Source organism: Vanellus vanellus, assembly GCF_965231255.1.
Source record: "Vanellus vanellus genome assembly, chromosome: 1".
NCBI lineage: Eukaryota > Metazoa > Chordata > Aves > Charadriiformes > Charadriidae > Vanellus > Vanellus vanellus.
This window is the reverse complement of record NC_138905.1, coordinates 45,419,228-45,440,681: the sequence shown is the minus strand read 5'-3', so window position 1 is coordinate 45,440,681 and position 21,454 is coordinate 45,419,228. Positions and strand designations below refer to the sequence as shown.

The window sequence follows — 21,454 nt, the reverse complement described above, 5'->3', positions numbered from 1 at the left end:
GCAAGATAATTTGAAGAATTAGGCTAAAGTTACTCAGAGATTACTGCTGTTAATGGTGACGGACAGCAAAGATTAATTAGTTAACAGAGCTCAGATGCAGCAGTCAAAAGTATACAGTAGTTCTACCTTTTCACACAAAAGTGCAAATTATCAAAAAACATATGAGACGTACAAAAATTAAAAAATGTGCAAAAATGTGTAACCTATTTACACTTTAATTCAGGTGCATTCTTTCAACCCTTTTTTAGTAGTTGTATATGTATAAACATTGAGATTAAATTCAATAAGCATTAAAATATTATTTAATCGAGATGTGTAAGACTGAAATAATCAATGGATAAAGTTTATAATGTGCCTGAATTTATAAGACCTGTGCTGAGATATTGTTTATTTAAAACAGTGTCATGCTGACATAATGTGGACTGTGTTTTCCTTACAAAATTCTGGAGCAACAGTGGTGTTAAAGATCCATCTATACATGATACATGAATTGACCATGAAGTTTCTTTGCATGGAAATGTTCTTTTCAAAAGTAGCTGCTTTGAATGAAGTGAAATATCCTTTAAAACAAATTAAAAACCATTATAAAAATGTTTTCAAATATTTATGGGTGTAAATCTAAAGAAGGGTAATCTAACACAAGCAGGTTAAGAACTTGCCAGCATACGTGGAGAGTTTTGCTAAAAATTCAATATTTACTCTTTTTGTTATCACTAATAGCATAATTCTCTTTAAAACACTGAAAGTTTAAAACTATTTCAAATATTTAAAAACTGTTACAAATCTCAATGTGAAGTTCATTGGCAATATGTGGTTTGTAGATAGGTGAATATGGACGCATGCCTGTGGCTGTTATTGGATGTGTTGATAATGTGCATGTTTTTGTTTACTGCAAAAGTCATAATATACAGTGAGGCTTAACTTCCTCATAAATTATAATAGTAAAGTCATTATAAAACATATCTTGCAATATGTTGTGTCTTCCAAATGTTATATTGTGCTATTAGAAATACTTGAATCCAAAAATACTCTCTTTTTGTCAGTTCTGAATACCAGGTTTACTGAATTGAGTTGATAAATAATCATGGATATAATGCTCAGGTCAATATTTACTTTGAGAATTCATGAAGCTCAACTATAATTAGCATGAACATTGTATGTATTGTTACATATGCTCTAAACAACAGAAAGAAATTATTTAGCGGTTTAGTCTAGAACTGGCTGGGTTTTTTAAAATGGTGACCAGGTTAAATTGAACCAGAGGTTCAAAAAGTACTTCTAGAACTTTTTGCAAATTTCTGCTGTTAATTTCCTCTGAAGTAAATATTGAGATCTGAAGAAATGTCATCTGGTCAGAGTGCCTACTGGTTGGGGTCTTTCTAAAGAGGAATGTTATATTTTGGGCTCTGCAAAAACAATTTAAAAGTCATGAAAAAGGAGGAAAAATAACATGCAATGATAAATATATTCTTCAGATAGCTGAAGGGACTTCCAGATTTTTAACTGCACATCACTTCTTTCCTACTATTTTTCCACTCTTATGATTGTTTAGTGCAACAGAGAAGTCTGAGACAGCACGAAAAATGTATCAATTTAATAGGTAAATTCTACCTAATAATTTAAGTAGATTTACTTCTTCTGATGTCTTTCCATAAGATGTTTTAATCTGGGAGAGAAGATCCTACTTTCTTCAAACCTCACAAACAGGTAAACCTCTTGCTTTATGTAGAGACCTCAGATTAAAGTTAGCCATGGAGCTATGATTATTTCTCCATAGTTAATCTGACTGTTTGACAGTGCTTCAGAGTTCACTTCTGTGAATGAAGTACAGAACACCAAAGTGACTCAGTATTTGGTTGTTCTCAGCACCTCACGAGCTGGGAGATGTAACAATACTTTCAATTTTTTTGTGTGAATTTCAGTTGAGCCATATCTTTGTTCTCTTAGATCATCTTGCTTGAATGATAATAACATTCATCTTGTTAGCATGGTGTAATTTAAATATACTGTAGCACTGTACAAAATTCTATTCCATTCAGCCGAATCTCTGTTGCCCCCTTTTTCAGATGACGGTTGCTGCTGGTACGAGCATTGAGAATAACATTCAAAGGACCATATCCTGCCCTAATGTATGTTCAAAATATCTTGGATTTTTGTGTAATTTAAATGCGAAGCCTCCTTATGTGAATTTGATATTTTGTTACCCACAGAAGCTTGTGCATCTTCAGGTTACTTCACATGATATATTTCAGGTTCAATGAATATTGTACTACAAGTGAGGTCTTAGCCTATCAAAATTACTGAATTACTGTCATTTTTTTCTATATGGTTTGATGGTGCAGCTAAATAAATACAATGATAATATAGTCACCATTTCTTCTGCATTTACCTTGCTTCCCACCCAGCTCAAAGCTCCTGTCAGTTCAAATCAGCCGAAAAGCAATAAGGAAAATGAGGAACACAGTGAGAGGCTATATTTTTTCTCCTTAACCTTGTTCTAAATTGGATTTTGATATGAAGATGTGTAATACTGAATTTAAAAGGAATGTAATTTCCTTTTTCTTGCTTAAACAAATACATCCCGTGACTTAAAATAGAAGGGAGGAGTTGCTATTGCTTATGAAAGGTAGAATAAGAAATCTATTTTGTTAACAAAAGAAGCAAATTATTCACTTGTAGTATAATAGGTCATTTATCTTTTTTTAGTAAAACTATTCAGATAATTGAAAGTCATTGGGCCAAAATTGAACTCTTACACATTAATGGGAAACATTAATGAGAATTTGGGATGTACCACTGAGAAAAGACCGGCTCTGCATTGTAGAGAAGCTATTTTTTATTATGTAATGTGTGTAATAATTTCTTTTTCAGCTAAAGATTATTATGTTTGTAGGAGAACTGGCAGAAGGAGTTCTGGATAAACATTTCCATCACCTTAAGTTCTTTTAAGATATAACAAATAATCACAATATAGTTAAAATAACTAATAGCTGAGACAAAAAATACTGCAATTTAATATTGGCAAATGTTAGTTTGTCCTCCCTATCTGGGAAAAAAAAAATCAACATATTAAAATAATCTTTTTTCTGGAAAGTTTCTGCTCTTGAGGAAACATCAAGAAATTATTTACACTGCATTCTTAGAAGATACTGCCTCTCGCTATCTGAATCACTATGGATTTCTGACTACATTCCTTGAATGAGCCAGTATGATAAATTCTTGGCTATGATTTGTACTGATTGATTCCAATTTCAGACTTGCTTCTATGCAGAGGAAAAAAGCTACCTCAACACATAATGTGTGATTAATCTCCAGTCTTCCAGATTTTCAGCATGACTTCTCCAAGGCAATTTTAGTATTTCAGTCTGTAAATAGTACAATTTTTAATGGAAGATAGTAATATGAAATATAATAATATGATGCTCTCAGAATGGACAAGCACAGAAAAATGCAGGATTTGAGATTTAGTTATGGGGTCTTTTAGTTTGGGGTTGGTTGGTTATTTATTTTTTTTTTTAAAAGTACATAAGACAGGCTCTAAATAGATGCATTCTTAAAAGAATGAAATAAACCAACAACTCAGAGGTTACCTTTTATTCTTTGGATTTTATCCATTACCACTAAAATCAGTAAGCAATTCATTAACTGCCATTGAACAAGAATATCCTTATTTTTGCCTTTAGCAATCACAAGAGCTGTCATTATAAACTACAGTTCTTAATTATCCCCTATTTTTAATTTTGTTCCTTCTCTTTGGACTTCCGTGAGGATTATTTTTCTCCAAAAAATACTATCAACCTCCACAAGAAAGGGGTTAAAATTTAGAATTCATTAAATGCTCTTCTAACTCCATCTCCTGATTTTCCCGTCTAAATTTTAATGTTGAATTTAATGTTGTCTCTGCTCTAGTGACAGTGGAGGTTAATATCAGTCTCACCTGTTGGCTCTCTGAAGGTACCAGTCTTTCTCCGTTGACTAAAAAGAGGACCTAAAAGGCCATCTTGGCTTCGATACCTGGCTTATAGGTGGTTAAAATTAAGTAATACAAACCCTATTGTCCCAACTAAAGATGATGTTTTGGACAAGAATTACCACACCAAACTGTAGCCTCCTAAAAGCCTGGTGTTCAATTAAGCTATAATGCAGCTGCTTTCAATGAAGAAAACAAGGTATACCGTTTGAAGAATCAGCCCCTTGTAAGATAGCTTGGATGGATTGTCACTGAGGGGTCTTTTCTCTTAACTTAAGCAGTAGGTCAGGTGAATAGCTTAAACTAGACACTAAAGACCATTCTCAAAGCTGAAACTTGGAAAAAAAATGTAATTCCTGAGAAGATAACAGTGACAAATCTTGCAGTTCAGTTGAAAGACAAGGCTTTAATATTTTCCTCTGAAATCTCTCCATGAACTAAAAAGAATTCTTAAATGGTCTTCAATAAAAAAAGTTAGTTTACGTTCTAAATTCCCTTTTAGTGTAAACGCACTAAAAATAAAAACTTTTATGTTTAAAACTGCTGTTTGTTTCCTCCTCAGGGGAAAATAACACAGTTCAGTCACAAAGGGTGTGAAACGAGCTCTTGGCATTATTATTTACTTGTACCCAAAGTCATTGTCAAGTGGTCATGAGGCCTAATTTTAGATTCTCACTTTATAAATAGGTGCAAACAAAGAAATTCTTAACTCTGAAGACTTTTAACAAGGAGGCACAGTATTTGTTCTGTTCAGACTTCCAAATAATTCTCAATGAAAGTTTATCTCATGCAGATGATTTTTTATACTTTAATTCCTCAAATTTCTTTTTTTTATGAGTTTTTTAATTTATAACTAATAATGACCAAAAGTCTGTTAGATACAAAAGAATCCCGTTCAGAGACAGACCACGATCCTTACCAACATCTACATGTCATCCAAATGCACAAAGTCTTCAGCAAGAGTGAAGAGTGGAAATCTACACTTACCCTTTCACCCGGCATCTTGCGGGGAGGAGAGGAAGGGGAGGCAGTTCTGCTTTACAAGTACTTCTCTTGGCACAAATCTTCCTGAGGCACTGTAACAATTGCAAAAGCAGATCCAGCTTCAGTTTAGACTAATACTGTAACTGAAAAGATTCATCCAAAACTTGAATAATTGCAAAGTGCTTTATTCATTCCTAAATCCTCTAGTTTCCTGAGGATTGGAAACTGTTTACGTAGCCATTCATTACTGAATAAAACCCAGCTCCTTAGACTTTTTCACAAGTACACGTTCATATTATGACTGATTGTTCTTATGCTAATGGGAAAAAATTGCTAAAGGAACAACTTAATGCACTTTGTAATATAAGAGAAAGAAAATTAATTAAATCATTTCTTTTATTCCATTGAATTCCAAACCCGCAATTACCTCTGTGAACCATAGTTTTAAAAACTGGCATCAAGGCTGTCGAATCTACAGCTGAAAATGTTTGAATGCATGGTAACTTTTCAATTACTGAGTTATGTTATTCTGAAATGTTTTCTGCTTTCTTGTAATTACTGCAAATTGCAAAACTTTGTATTTCTGCCTTTTGTAAAAGGGATAGCTGTGGAGGATGCTCTCAGAAGCATAACATTTTCAGTCAGTATATATTGCACTGGTTCACCATTTTAATCACAGGCATTAACGATACAGTTATAATTAATTATATAACTCAGTTACTTAGTCAAAAAAGGCACAGTACATTTGATTTGGCCTTTCTGGCTCTTAATCGCAGACCTAAAATATATAGAAATACTCCTCTAGAAGCAGAGTTTGAGATGCTAAAACTGTACAGAAAACATAGAAAACATTGTTCATGAGACATACATGCTTAAATATTAAAAAAGGCTTTATTAAGCCTGAGTAACATCTCTTACTCTTATTAATAATAAATGTAAGCAGGTTTTTAAACGTAAAGAGTGTATAGTACATCATTTTTCTTAATAGAAATGCACTGCAAAGCTTTCAATAAAACTGAATATCAAGAAGAAACTGTAATATATTCAAAATTGGGAACTCTGATTTTATGATAATTTTCAAGTTATAATTTTGGGGCAGTTTCTTGCAAATGAAAAAATCTAATTAGCATGCTGTTGCTCTGTGAAGTTTACACCTCCACAGTCTACATTTTAGGCCTCAATTTACCTTTATTCTGACATAAACTTTCTGATTTCTATTTCTTCTTATTATAAATTGTCTACATGACAGAAGCTGAATGAAGAAATTGATATTATACGAAATAGTGATATGCTATTGCAGTTTATTCCCTTCTCTCACATATTGTTTAGTGGGATAATAAGAGGCACTTAACTGCTAGGTTTGCTGTCTTTCATGCAAGAGATCCCAAATCTTGACTGTATCGACAGATATATATGTATTATTTTTATAGATCACTCTTTAAAGAAGCACTACAATTGCTGTATGCTTTGAAAACATTGTTTCTTGATCAGCAGTAATTTCTGTAGATGTACTTTTAAAGTATACATGTGTTCTAATATGCCTGGATGGACATTCCTGATGAATATAGAGACATTTAGACAGAATTGTCTATCATGCTGTGATATCTCTATGCCATTACTTGATGTCTGGAAACAGTGCAAGTTAATGGTCAGAACGAAGGCAGGAGACTTTGTGTGCAGATCCAGTTGCTATGACCTTGAGCTTCTGCAAAGTGGCAGTATTAATACACCTTTTTTTTACAGCTCCTTAAGGTCCACAGTAAAAATATAAACAGTAAAATACAAAAGAAAATGGTGGCAGGTATTAAACATGCTGTGTTTTTTTCATTTGAAACAGCAGAACTTAATTCGTTGGTTTCTTAAAACAAAATTGCTCTATGTAATAAATGAAAACATGCCTCACTACATGTAACTGCAAAGAAAAATATAATTTACTTTTAATCAAGCGCAAACCCAATGCATTTTGTTAACGCATCATCAGCTATTCAACTACTTTTTCATGGAAAAGCCACATTTGTTCTGTCTAGAGGGATACATACCTTCAGGAATTCCTCATAGAGCTAGTCACAAGTTTTAGAGTAATTACTTTGAAAATGCAGGGTTTTTTAAATTCCAGCAGATGTGATACAGGCTGTTTTGTTTGGGTTGATGTTTTTATTAATTACATAGCTTAATGTGTGTAAATTGTTAACATCAATGTTTTTGACTATATGGCTTTAAACAAGTTATAGACATTTTCTGCAGTAGTTCAGTAGGAAAACAGCAATTTGCTTATATTTTATCAAATTTGTCTCTTATGCAGCATCTTACAAAACTGCTGGTTTTCAGTAGTCTTAATTCTTTAGACTATTTCAAAAGGTGTTTTGGGAGGGTTACAGTAAGGGGGGAGAGAGAGAGAAAGCTTTGGTAGTATACAGATACCTTAAAATATCAGTGTATTTATTTTTCTCCCAAATGAGAATAAACTGTACCTCCTGTGCTTTCCAGATACCTTTTTATTTTCTGAGATTAAATCCTGCTTCTTTTCATAAGTTTGTTCACGTGAATAAGCTGAGCACGTTTCTTTCCTTAAGTTTAAGCCAAATGTCTTTATTCTTAGGTAAGCTGAAGCAGAAATCATTTTTTTCTATCCTGGGAACATTTCTGAGATTGAGAGGAAAAAATAATTCAGAACTATTACACATAGGAACAAAAAGTCAGAAGTCTAAACATAATTACAAACCTCCAGCCTTTCTCAGGTTGTTACGAAAGCTCCCTGACCTTTCAGTTCAACTCCTTCAGGATTTATTCAGCCTTCACAGGATTCAGGGGCACTTTCCACTAGTCTAAGTTGCTCAAAGCCCCATCCAAGCTGGCCTTGAACACTTCCAGGGATGGTGCATCCACAGCTTCCCTGGGAAACCTGTTTCAGTGCCTCACCACTCTAGTGAAGAATTTCTTCCTAATATCTAATCCAAACCTGCCCTCTTCCAGTTTAAAGCCATTCCCCCTCATCCTGTCGCTACATGCCCTTGTAAAAAGTCCCTCCCCATCTTTCCTGTAGGCCCTCTTCAGATACTGGAAGGCTGCTATAAGGTCTCCCTAGAGCCTTCTCTTCTCCAGGCTGAACAACTCCAACTCTCTCAGCCTGTCTTCATAGGAGAGGTGCTCCACCCCTCTGATCAATTTTGTATCCCTCTGCACTCATTCCCTCTTGGAGCTTCAAACCCATTGTGTGTGCTCACCTAACACTTTCAAGTGTCAGACCCTCTTGGCACGTAGATGTCTTATTTTTGTCCATGGAAGGAAAAAAATTGTAGGGAGGTTTCCTTTCTCGAGCTTTTACCCAAACACTATAGTTCAAAGTCTTCAGGAGTTACTTCATTAGCAAATAAACTTGCAAACAGAGAAACAATTTCAGCTCGTTCTCACCGCCAATGACTGTGCAGTCCTATATTTTGAGCACTACACTAAGCTTTTGGCCCTCATCTCCCATTTCCTTGCCACAGGGCCAGAAAATACCACTGTGCAGCTCAACATTTCTGCCTCTGCTCGAGACCTCGCAACCGGCAATTAGCTGGCAGATCTGCCGCCTGGCCAGCTGTGCCAAGTGGGTTAGATCCTAAGGTATATCCTAAGGTAGAAACAGATAGTGTCAATGCATTTCAACCGGGGAGATGAATCACTGGCAAATGTATGTCTTAGCAACAGCGTGGTGTCCTGGTCCTCAAGTATGTGACTGCGCACTCATGGTAATGCACAGCGTCGGTGTCCCAGCATAGCTTTGCAATCACTCCAACACTTTTCCATGCCATTTAGACTGACAAAGGCCCAGTGTATTGATTCCACTCATTGGAGAGACTGAAAATTGCAAAATGGAAAACAGGAATTAGGACTTGTAGCAGTGTTAGCAAGGGATTTGCAAGGAACAATGCTCAGATGATACCTAAGATGTTCCACACCCTTTTGATTTTAATTTTTATATATACAGTGGGAGTGGACACAGTACCAGATGATTAGCTCTGTTTTTAACTACAGCATACCAATTTATAGATGCTTGACCTGTTGCATCCTGGGAGAGGAAACAACTTTAAAATCAGTACATCGATATCATGATGAAGAGTATTACATGAAAAAAATCTTGCCTGGGTTCACAGAAACTAGATGTTACTAGACAGCTTTACTGAGCAGCTCCACTGGAGTGAAATACCCAGGACACTAAAGCCAGGCATTCCTCTCTCTGTGGCCCACTTGGAGGCTTCGTTGTCACCGTGGACTGGCCTTGGCCAGCAGCCACATGCCCACCCAGGTGCTCCCTTGTTCCCTCTCTTCAACTGGACGGAGGGGAAAAAGACGATGAGAAAGCTCATCAATCGAGATAAAGATCACATAGCAGTTATCACATGGGCAAAACATGCCAATTAAAATAGATTTGGATGGTGAGAAACAAAGGCAAAAAATTAATATACACCTCCCACATAACCCCACATTTTTTTCCAGGCTCAACTTCACCCCTTCACACCCTGTTCCCCCACCTCTCCAGCCTGAGCAGCACAGGGGAACAGGGGTTGGAGTGAGTCCATCACAGCTCCTCTGCACTGCTCCTTCTTACCACGCTTCCCTCTGCTGTGGCATGGGATCCTCCGTGGGCTGCAGTGTGGGAATCTGCTCCTGTGCCTGGAGCACATCCTCCTCCTCTGGCTTTTCTGACCTTGGTGTCCACACTGTGGTTTCTCACTCCGTTTTTCTTCCCCTCCTCCTTTGCCTGTGTGGCATTTTTTTGCCCTTTCTTAAATACATTTTCCCAGAGGCACTGCCACTGTGGTTGAGGGGCTCAGCTCTGCCCTGCGGGGTGGGGGTTGGAGCCGGCTGGAACCATCTGTGTCCAGCACGGGGCAGCCCCAGCTGCTCCTCCCAGAGGCCCCCGCAGCCCCCCCATTGCCAGCACCTGGGCACCTGCACCCCATACACTTGTGTAGCTTCACTCTGAGAACACCTCACACACAAACCTACAGACAGCAATGAGCACTGCCCATGTCCATCTAGTAACTGAGATGAAAAGGTCCAGCTCCTCTATGGGCCACCATCAGCAAAAGCAAATGAAGAAAAGTTCATCACTAGAGGCTTTATCCCTCTAACGTCACATCTCAAACCATCTTCCATGTGCTTTCAAGAAAGAAGCTGAAAAGAACAGAAGCACTTAATTCTATTTTCTTCTAGTCTTCCCCACTGGTGGTTTTTGGGGTCCCCACCCTTCCGAGACAAATCTTAAGTAAGGAAGCTTTCAAACCACAGAAGAAATATCTAGATTTGGAAACAACTATGCTTTGCCTGACTTTTAAAGAAAATCTATGCATATAAAGATGTCCTTTCGGGAGAAGAGCAGATTTTCATTGGTTTGGTAATGTTTTGCCTCTTTATTATTACTGAAAAAAATCTTTGAGTCCTATCACCAGAAAATAGATGGGAGGAAATCATTCCATGACAGAGATTTAATATATAGGAAAAAAAAATTTAGATAATAGTGATGCTCCTAGATACTTTCCTTTACCGCTCTTCTGGAATTTGCATTTGTCTTGGAACACAGAGATACAGAAGAGCCATCAGCAGTTAATGACTGAGAAATAACTCATTTGGCAAAGGCAAAGTGGTAAATTCCTTTGCAAGAATAAAACAACACCATTCATCCCTTTGCTGTACCCTCCTACTCTGGTCCAAACGTTACTGCCGATACTTTCCTGAACACTTTTTTATGCTGAGTTAAGAGAGCTGGAAAGAGAGCTTAACTCTTTGCTGCAACCGTTAGCAAGCTCAGTCATCACTCCCTTCCAATAATGTAACCTCAGTTTTGTTCAGTTTCAAGGAACTGTATTCACTTTGACACCATCATGAATCAAAACGAAGTTTACATCCCAGCATTCTTACTGGTCCGTAAAAAAAAAAAAACACCAAACACAAAGCCAGCAAAGGTGAAAACTATCCCCAATCAATGAAACATTGGGAGAAACTGTCTTTGAAAGATGACTGGTGTGCTTCTTGGCAAATATGAGCCTAAATGGATTTAGAAAATCCTTTCAAATTTTTATTTATCTTTCTTTGTCACGTGTCTGTCAAGTACTGTAATTTTGTTAGCATTACAATGTAAAGTCATTTTTAATCTATTCAAGGCATGGATAATTGCCGCTCACTATCATCAGTGAAAGTCTGTGATAAAATGCTCACTGACTGTCATCTCAGACTAGGATTCAGATAACTTGGGTTATCTAGCAGTTTCTTAGTCATCATCTTGGTTGGTTGTTTTAAATACTGTGTGTTTATATGCTGATATTACAATTAAATGGAAGTACCTGACTAAACATCTTCAGCTTTAATTTTAGTAAAAAGAATGAACCCTGATTACTTGTAACTTGATCACTGCATCAAATCACAGACTTACTTTTCTGCAACCAGTAACACTACTCTTTCTTGCTTTGGTTACAGGTAAATTTTTATAGCTACTAAAGATGTTGACTGACTCCTGACAGTTGAAAAAGTCGATTATTGTGAATAGAACATTATTCAACATTTAGAATACTTTTCAATCTTCTAAAAGATGAAACCTCCCCAAACAGCAGGCCATGTCACTCCCAGTGTGTCTGAAAACAGGTTCACATATTTCTGTTCTGTGCTTTTTCTGCACTACAGCTTTGGAAAGTTGTACTGTTAGGTTCTACTCTGGGTGGGTGAGTGAGTGAGGAGGGGGTTAAGATAGAAACATGAGTTTCCTGGTCCTAGAAGAGTTAGGACCAGGACCTGTGAAAAAGAAATCAGCTCAGATTCAGTTTAATTTTATGTTTAGATCTCAAGGAATCATTCAATTAAACTAAATAATGAAAACTTGAAATTCCTTATTTTCATGGGGTTTTCATTGACAACAGCAGGAACTTACAGTTTTTTCTTCCTATTATATTGAAATATCACTTTATAAAGCAATCATATGTTTTTTCATGATAATATTATAGTATCCAAAAAGGTACAAAATACACTGTTATAATAAGTGTCCAGTAGGTTGAAATTGTTTGAATTATACTAAACAGGTCACTCAAAGGCTCAAAATGGGATTACTCAAAATCTTAATAATTATGAAAGTTTAAGCGTACATAAACTCATGGGTATGCTATTTTTTTACACATGATGATAATGAAGGTTTTGGTTGACTCTTCTAACACATTTTAAAGCTGAAGTTAAATGTACATAATAAGGATAAACAGTCATAATCTAATATATATTTAGCCAAAGTTTAAAAAACCTTTTTTTTATGCCTATGTGGAAATCTTTATTTTTTTATTAAAGTATATGCCTAAGCTGCATAATGAAAGTGTAAAAGGACACCCCAAAATGGCAGTGAACAATTAGTTCGCAGAACATCAGTATTAGTTATGTTCATGCTACTTACCTTTGATATTGATGTTCAACAGTTCAGTGCTGCTGTCCTGGTCCTAAATCTTCACAGAGTGGCAAATCATGCATTTCTGTTGTGAAGTCTATGAACACAAGGGTTATGTCGAAATTGCACTTCAGGTGTTTGATGGGTCATTGTGTCCACCCTGTGGTTCTTGTTTGCTGCTGATGGCTGTGATCAGAGCCCATTGCTGTTCCCGCCTGCCCTGCCTGCTGGGGTGTTGTTCTCCCCAGGAGCGGTGGTTGCAGATATAAACCACTCTGATTTACATGGGGATGTGCCTGGGGCACATCCAACCCCATGACTGGGAAGGGTATCTTTTCCCCAACACAGATATAGCTGAGGTGAATATGCTGCCAGGCAAATTTGATTTAAAATTAAATCAGTTTCTAAAACCATTTAGAAATGGTTTCTAAAAATGTAGCTATAATCTATGTAAATGCATCTAAATTCCTCAGTAGATGGTAGAAGGGATTGCATGTGTCACAGATAATGAGAAAAATCAGTTGCTTTAGTGGGTTAAAACAGTATTCCTTCAATCTAAATCCCATAATGCAAAACTTCTGTCATTTCAAATGGCGGTAGCTCCTGGTATTGTGGTTGCTAGCTGTAACAACAGCACTAGCATAGAGTTTGAGAATAACATGTAAGTTTTGAGGACAACAGAACTCCCCATAAATGTTCAGAAAACCCCAGTCAAGCTTTGGCCCTACGCTTAGTGTCTAGAGCACTCATAGAATTAAAATTAAAACCACTGTAGACTCTAAGAGAAAGACATTGGATGGATTATATAATCAGATTAGAGCTAGGACTTCAGTACTGCTCATAGTTAATGTCGATTGATGCTGAAACATACTTTTGGCGTTGGGGTCTCTTGGTCTGCCTTGCGTTTGGGGTATAGCTTTTGCTTAATGAACGTGGGAGCCTTTCTCTCCTGCTGCTGTGGCAGCTTTGCTGCAGCCAAGGGAGGGCAGAGGAGGAGGCTCTCCCGTGCAAAGGGGAAAAATCCTGGACTAGAATGAAGTAACAACTAGATTGAAAAGCAAAGCCAAGGATTGGAAGAGGGTTTATAATGATGAATCATTAAGCATGGAGTCTGGAAACCGGTGGAGGATCAGAGACACCAGTGGGAACAGGGGCTGGTGGCTGTGGTGGAGGGACACGAACTGAGACAAATGAGGAGTAAGATTGGAGAAGGAAGTTTTCAATGACACAGTCTTCCCAACTGAAAAAGCATATCATTGAAAAGAACACTGTTCATGGAAATGTGTCAGGTTTTATAGGAAAGATGTCTCAGGTCTGGAGACTGAGGGAGGGTGAAAGCATGACAGAGGTGCCCCCTGAGAAGGTATCCTGAGTTCCAATAGACAAAACTGTAAATGATGGTATAATAGTGGCTTGTGTGCAGGAGGCACTTCTGTAGACAGCCATAATCCTGGTGCTAGCACTTAAATAACGCTCTTGCACTCTTATAATATAGCCCCTTTTCTGTAATTATATATACATATAAATATATTACATTTTGAGTGGCGAGATAGAAATTTTGTTGTAATTGTTTCCCCAGCCAATACTTCTGGTTTATTAAATTGCTAATAGTTGTCTGCTAAGAAGAAACAAACATGCCCCAAGATAGAAAATGAATTATTTTAAAGGTCAGTATTACTTAAGCACTTGTTTCATGCTTACAGCAGATTGCAGCTAGAAATAATTGGAAAGCATACTGATATTGCAAGTGACGGATCAGAGGAAAAAGCTTACACCAAAGATTATGTTTTGAATTTCTTCAGTGCCTCAAGGAAGTAATTGGCTTGGAAATGCATAAATGCTTTATACAATAATGGTTGAATATAATACTAAGGCAAGGATTAAACTTGATTTCAGTTTCCCAAAGGAAATTCCAGGGAAAAAAATCTGCACTAAACTGTATATTTCAAATATAGCATGTTTGTTTTCTTTATCTGAGGTGCCATGATGACAGACCATTAAAAGAAATTCATTAAGAGAAACTCTTCCTCCAATGTTACATTTACGTTCTAATGCTGCTGCAGTGTGAATTAGTTTATGTTTGCAAAAAAGATAGAAGTGGGAATATGATCCTTCTGTAAAGTTTGAATTTCACGTGACCTTTGAATTGCATTATTATTTTTTCATTCGTATGTAGTAAGCCTATTAAAGGTTACATCGGTAGTGATGCAATGAATTTTGCAACCCTTTTCTTTTTCTGATTAAATTGTTGATGCATTTTAATCTAGGTAAATAAAACAGGCACAAAAAAACCTTGTCATCCATCATTTATTTGTTGCCTGATGTTTGTTATATCTAATTATCATAAGTATGCAAAATATTTATTTTTGATCTATATGTGTCCATCCTTTGTATTACAAATCTTAGAGACCCAACAATATCAAATTATTGGTATCAATGGGCTTATTATTCCATTCTTCCCTATCTTGTGTTTTGCATAGTAAAAGACCTAATTATACAGTAAAGCATAATTATAGGCTAAGGGAGAAGTGTGAAAAGACAGATGATTTGAAATTAGAGAAAAATTTAAAAATAAAACAGAAAGAACAAAAAGAAACATACTTAGAGACAAATGAGCAAAAAGAAACGTTATAAAGATGCTTTTAGAAAGGCATCCTGTGATCTGCTAAACATGATAAACTTTCTCTTAAACATATACTTTTTCTATATGAATAGATTATTCCCCAGACAAATAATGAACAAATATTACTGCCATGACTTCTTGATTTTGATGCATATTGACTGACTTCTTGGTTTTATTATTCTTGCAGTTAGACTTATTCAAATTTTACACAAATAGAAAAAGAATCCTTTTCATATCTTAGCTTTAAAAGCTTCTCAGGATTTGTCTGTTTCTGTCTAAATTTCTGTTCTGAGATTAGTGAGAACATAATTCTAAAAACTGGATAGTGAGAAATCATAATAAGTTTTACATGAAGTGAATAGTTGCTCCATTTTTAAAAATCCTAATTTTAAAAATGCCTGTGAAGAAATAACCTTATTTTATTTTTTATACAACAAAAAGTAGAATGAATTCTTCTGTCTTCTTGATGGTCACATCCTCCAGCTGAAGATCAAAAACTATTAACAAAAATCAATTTTTTCATGATTTACGGAATCAGCTAGCACTTCATTTGAAAAATAGATAGATTAATTTTTGAGACACCTGTTAAGGAATCAGTTGAGGATACTCTGAAGCATGGATTCACAGTTAGATTTAGATGTGGAGCATGTGCTGGGAGGCTGGTTTCATCTTGTGAGTCTGTAACATTATCTTGTCATGAGCTCATTCTGTGCCTCCCCTTGAAGGCATGACCCCTACCAGGGAGAGGGGGTAGGAGTCCAAGAAGTATTTGGTTATAAAGTTGCAAGAATTCAAGCAGAACTGCTTCCACTTTGCAAAAATTATCAAAGAAATAAAAATAGTTTGTGTATATTGTGCGAAAAGTCTTACTGGATTTCAAAAGCGGTCTTATTTTTCTGGTGCATTGAGTAAGTACTTTACTATTGACTTTAAGAGATTTTGCTCATTTTCATCAGATGAAAATCTGGCATTTTGTCGCTTTGATCTACTATTTTTGCTAAAGCAAAATAATTAGGAAATAATTAGAAAATCACTGAAATATTATTAGCTCAAGCTCACACTATAAATCTCTTTCTTCTTGCAGTCATAGAAAAGAAGTTTTATATCTCCATTTAGTTTCAGAAGATTTTTTGGAGTTTTTTTCAGGCAAATATTATTACTGAAACCTTAGTAGGAACTGTTAACTTTTAATTAGTTTTATTTGTCAAATATCATCCTCAAATTTCATATTTGTTCCATAAACAGTGTCTTTGATATTTCTCTTAAAGCAGATGAAAATATATACAGAACTAACCACTTCTTCAACTCAATTGATTTTAAAATACTGGATAAGCATCAGTATTCATCTGGAAAAAGAATCAATTTTGATTTATAACTATAAGCTTAAACAACATCTCTGAAAAGATGCAGTTTGTCAAGATGTATTGTTTACTATTAGATCCAGTTAATCAATATGTGATTTACCTGCCTGCCTGTTAAAAAGAATATGTTTTGTCATAAATTACATAGACTGTAGCTGGTAAGACTTGACACGAGTCTATGCTGTCTCACTGGTAGCGTTTCCTCTTTTATTTTCTCACACATTTACACCTGTTTTAACTCGGAACTCAAATCCAAATGAAGTTGGTAAAAGCAGATGAAGGGTAAAAATAGGACTAAGACACCACAATAGGTTTAATATTTCTAAATTGAGATAGATAATGTAATCTATACGACATAGCCTGTATTTGCAGTCACGATTAGTCCATAGTAGGTCCATTTTTTCTCCAGGAGGCCAGAAAAGACTGGAAATGATAGTGACTTTGAATCCTACGAATTACAGTCGCCAGAAACAAGCATACTGCTCACACATAGGAACTTCCTGGGAGCTACTGTGGGAAAAACACATGTGCTTCCTTCCTAGATACTGTTTTACAATTTTCTTCCATAGGACAGTCTGGTCTTATGACCTTCCGCCCACAAACAGCATAACATTCCTGTTAATTTTCTGTTCTTACATGCCTTTGAGGACAAGTCTGAGCTGTCTTCTGCAAAGAAAATATGCCTTACAGGGTAAGGAGACAGGTTTTCAGGGACTATCTTATGGTTTAATTCCTTTTTGGTAATGATAAATGTGTGACCTGTATCTATGTATTTTAGCTAGTCCAAAATCCTCCAAAGGTATCCCAGAAGGCATGTCATCCTCTCCACTTCTTGGTCTCCACTTAAAATATTCTATTCTTACATGACAAAAATTATGACATATTTGTGGTTATTTATTTATTAGTGTGTCTAAGAAAAAAAAAGGTGTTGTGCAGGGTCCCATGGAAATTTGCATTTTTATGAAGATCTGACGTCTAGCAAACTCTGTGCTTTTATTCTTTGCTCTAGAGCTGCGCCTGAGTATGAGGACTTCTTCAGACTATATCTCTGTCACAGCTTGTGATATCATGCACTCTCCAGCTGTGAGCAGAGGAAATGACATTCTCATTGTATAAATGAACTTTATTTGGCCTGAACAAAAGCATTTACCCAAGATCAGGACCAGAAATGAGAGTGAAGTTGTAATGCTATGGCAAACACTCTTAGGAATTCCTAGCACAATCAGGGAGTCAGGGACTGGAAGCCGCTGCACATCTTGAGTCTTAAATCTCAACCAGATGCCACAACAGCCAGATTGCTTTTGCATTCTGCCAGCCGTGCGGACAGCTCACGATGCAATTTGGGAATTTCAGGCTGTGGAGGCAGAAACCTCTGCAGCTGGCACAAATGTATTCTGCTGCTTATCCTGGAAGGGAAGGGGAGCACAAAAAAATTTTTTCCTGTTGTTCTGTCCTATAATTTTCTATCCTTGGATGCCAGGATCTCCTAGTCTTTGTTTAATTTGTCTTCAGGAATACTGCAGTAGAGAACCATAGCCCTGACTCTAAGCTACTCCTACGTCGTGGAGATTTCCTGTGGCTGGAGGTGATCGTCCACAGCTGTAAGCTCTTAGAAAGGTCCCAGCACAATTTGTCCCCAGGACAACTAGCTCTCACCCAAAGCAATTCCCAGGTTTGGTTTGGGAGTTGTCATGAGCCAGAGGTAGCAAGCCACTGAGCAATTTGCCAGTAGCTACCCTCTTTTGAAGGCTGAGAAAGTGTAATTAGCATAGATTTGGCCAGAGTATATAATTTTGGTTTTACCCTTGAAGCGTATCAAGTTTCCACTTGCAGGTTGTTGGTGGGCTGTAGAAGAAGGTACTGCTGGTGCCTAGGTCTTCATAAGTACAAACAGGCATAGTTAATTCTCATGCCTGTCAGAAAGCCCATGTGCCTTGCAATAATGTATTTGCTCTTGCATTCTTCATTGCTATTTTTATATACTATTCTTTTACTTAAATGTTACACATATTTTAATTGTAGAAGATTACTGAAATCTGGAGGTTACTTCCGTCTTGTTGAATTTCTTATCCTGGGATTCATTTGGGGTTTCTTTGGCTTACAGCACTGTTAGCTACTGTTTACATATTTTACTTTTAATTCCCATCAGTTTCCATTATCGTTCATATATCTGCCATTATTTTGTTCATTCGCTTTCCTGCTTACAATTTAATGCGCTTTTCAAAGCTGCTTCATTTTGCTGAAAAGAAGACTTTACTGTTAATCAGGAAAAGGAGGAATGTATTGCCTGTATTTACACTTACCATGTTATTTTGATGTATAGAGAATGGGAACGAGAGCTCTCACTGAAAAGTGAGCTGTGTCAAAAGGTAGCACGGCCCACGTTGCTGGCCCGCGACGCTGCAAAGGAGGAGTTAGCAGTCAAAGCACTGAAGGAGAGCACACACAATACAGACCCGTCGAGCTCTAGATGCTACTGTATGCAAGTGTGCAATTCAGCTCTCCCCTGGGATTACTATTTGTTTGTCAGCCCAGGTGGCTGTGATGTCGATCTTTTTCTCATTTCTGTTCATTTATCAGGAAAATTGATTAAGCGGTATGTAGCTGAAGCCAATTATCTGCCATGCTGTCACATTGTCTCTGACTTGTGCCTCACAATTCACTGCCTCTTTTTTTATACTTAGATACTTAGATTCCTTCAGAGAGAAACCACATCTTTCTCTGCTTTCATACCACACAGTATGATGAAATACTGGGCCTTAGGGTAGGGTTTCTCGTACAAACTTATAAAAATGATTTAATATGAAATAAATTTGTTGTGTGTGTGGACCTTAATGAGAAAGTGTTTCCAAGTATTGTACTTCTGGTGGCAAAAATTTCCAAAGCTATGTATGCATGTATGCATGGGATGATATGTTGGGGTTTCTTAATATTTTCAAATGACCAGCTTGCTTTGTCAGGTTTTGATAGTTTAGTTCTTGTCCCTTCAAAAGAAATTTACTGGTTTAGACTTCTAAGCCTGACTAACTTATGAGAGAGACATGTGAAGCCAGACTGCTAAGTCAGGATAGAGGCATCCCAACTATATAAATCGATGACTCCATCCTTAAGGGGGAATCCATCCATTGGATTTAGGTATCAAGGTGTGGATTACATTTGGGAAATAAAAGTTCCCAAAATATCAAGGCATTCTTGGGGTCTAGTTTAGCAGGATTTACTGCGAGGGGCTAACTTTCAGATGTGGGGAGGGTATGGCTGATGATGCACATCTTGTCTGGGTCCCAGCATGATTTTCTTTCTTGATTGAAAATAGTACAGTAGGTGCTAGAGGCATTGCTGCCTGGTACTTTTAAGCCATGGGGAATCATTTATGACATTACTGCTGCCATAGAAACCTATTTAAACTCAACAGAAATTCAATTCATGGAAAAAGCTTTTGAGTCTGAATCATTTATATGTTGTTACTCCTAAGAGGTTTTCCAATGCAGTCAAGACTTCTGGAAACATTTTGCAGTCTGTAGGAGCAGTAGTTTTATTCAGATTCTTTGAAACTGACTGTATCCACAACATGGTCCCGCGGTCTGTCCTTTTAGTGGAGCCGCAGCATAAACTGACATTCTCCACACATGCTTACTTAGTATCATTAGTTTCTAAAGAAGTGAGCAAAGCTGAGATAGCTATTGAATTTCTACTGCTGAGTTTTCAGAATATCAGAGCCCAATACTCTCTGACCAGGCTCTTTTAGATATTTCATATGACGAACGTTTAATGTTTAATACAAATTTGAAGATATTTGACATTACCTGGGATTTTGATTTAGAAAAGTGATACAGCAATATTTTGAAATTGCAACACAAGCACAATATAGCAATCATGCTATACAGTGAAATCACATAATGAATATAATTCTCGTGACCATTCTGTATATGCTAATTGTCATGACACTGGGCATTCCTAGTTGCTGGGGAGGAATACATAGGTTGAAACCAGTTCAAACCTGTTGCTCTCTTCGAAGTCAGTTTTGCTGTTTGTTCAATATTTATACTCTTTGTTGGGCTGACCCACGTATACAGTCTGTCTGGCTCAGGAGGATAATGCTTTCTATTGATTATTTTAGAGAAGGCCATTTATATAACCAGTTGACCCACTCAACTGATACAGCCATTTATCTACAATAAAGGCCACCCTCCAATCTCCTTGGTGTTCACATAAGTTCAGCTTCTTTTATGATAGCTGTGGCCACTTCCAACATGTTTTTCTGAGCTTCACGAGCACATCATCCTTGTCTGTCTTCTCTGAGCTTTATATCATTGTAGGGATTCATTGATCGATCTTGCAGAATCTGCACTATTGCAAATTACAGCAAATATTATTGTAAGGACAAGAAGAACATATTAAGCAGCTTGTACGTGCAGCTCCCTCTTTCCTTAAAAAGTCCAAATGACCACATGCAGATAATAAAGCTGAAGTTTGTCAAATTCACCTTTTTGATCAAGTCTTCTGGAATACAGAAGTCCTATTATGGAAATTTCATAAATAGGCAAACAGAAATAAGATACTGCACATAGGAAAGGTGAAGAAGACACCAGTCATATGAATAATTCTTTTAGTACATAATTAATTCTCTGATACCAAAACAAAGATTTGTTTTAAGATGTTTTATAAAGATACCTATGAAATAATATCCAGTTACTACAGAGAAGGCCTTTAGAGAATAATTTAAAAGAAATAAATCTTTTCATTTATATTTAGAAATTATGTGTAAGTTCTTATGCAAACTGTTGTTTGAAGATCTAGTAAGGACCGCATACGTATATGTTCATAGCGTTTTACATAAGCTACCTAATAACACACAAATAAAATTATTTAAAAGTCAACATAATTTGTAGAAAAAGAGCAAATCGAGCTGTATAGGCTTCCTGAGGCAAAACAGAAGATACAACTTTATGCAAAGCTCAGCATGATCAGAGGGGAAGGATATTTTCAGGTATTTCTATTTCGGCAGATATGGGCTTCTGTGTCTATGTATATAAAGTGCAAAAAAGGATAGCTTTCATTATCCCCTTTATTTTTGCGAAGTGACCTCTAACAGTTCTCATATTTCATTTTTT

The 21,454-nt window shown here is 36.6% G+C and overlaps 1 protein-coding gene across 4 annotated transcripts in view; it reads left to right on the top strand.

The window, feature by feature from the left end:
* PPFIA2 (PTPRF interacting protein alpha 2) overlaps nt 1–21,454 on the top strand; it is a gene marked incomplete at its 5' end in the record, with an annotated part of 340,138 nt that overhangs the window by 174,279 nt on the left and 144,405 nt on the right. For 2 of the 4 annotated variants that reach the window (XM_082485262.1, XM_082485261.1), the window contains one exon: nt 2,067–2,129. The exons of the other annotated variants lie outside the window; for them this stretch is intronic. In XM_082485262.1, the coding sequence (XP_082341388.1) occupies nt 2,067–2,129 (63 nt within the window). The remainder of the gene's footprint in view (nt 1–2,066; nt 2,130–21,454) is intronic. 4 annotated transcript variants of the gene reach the window in all.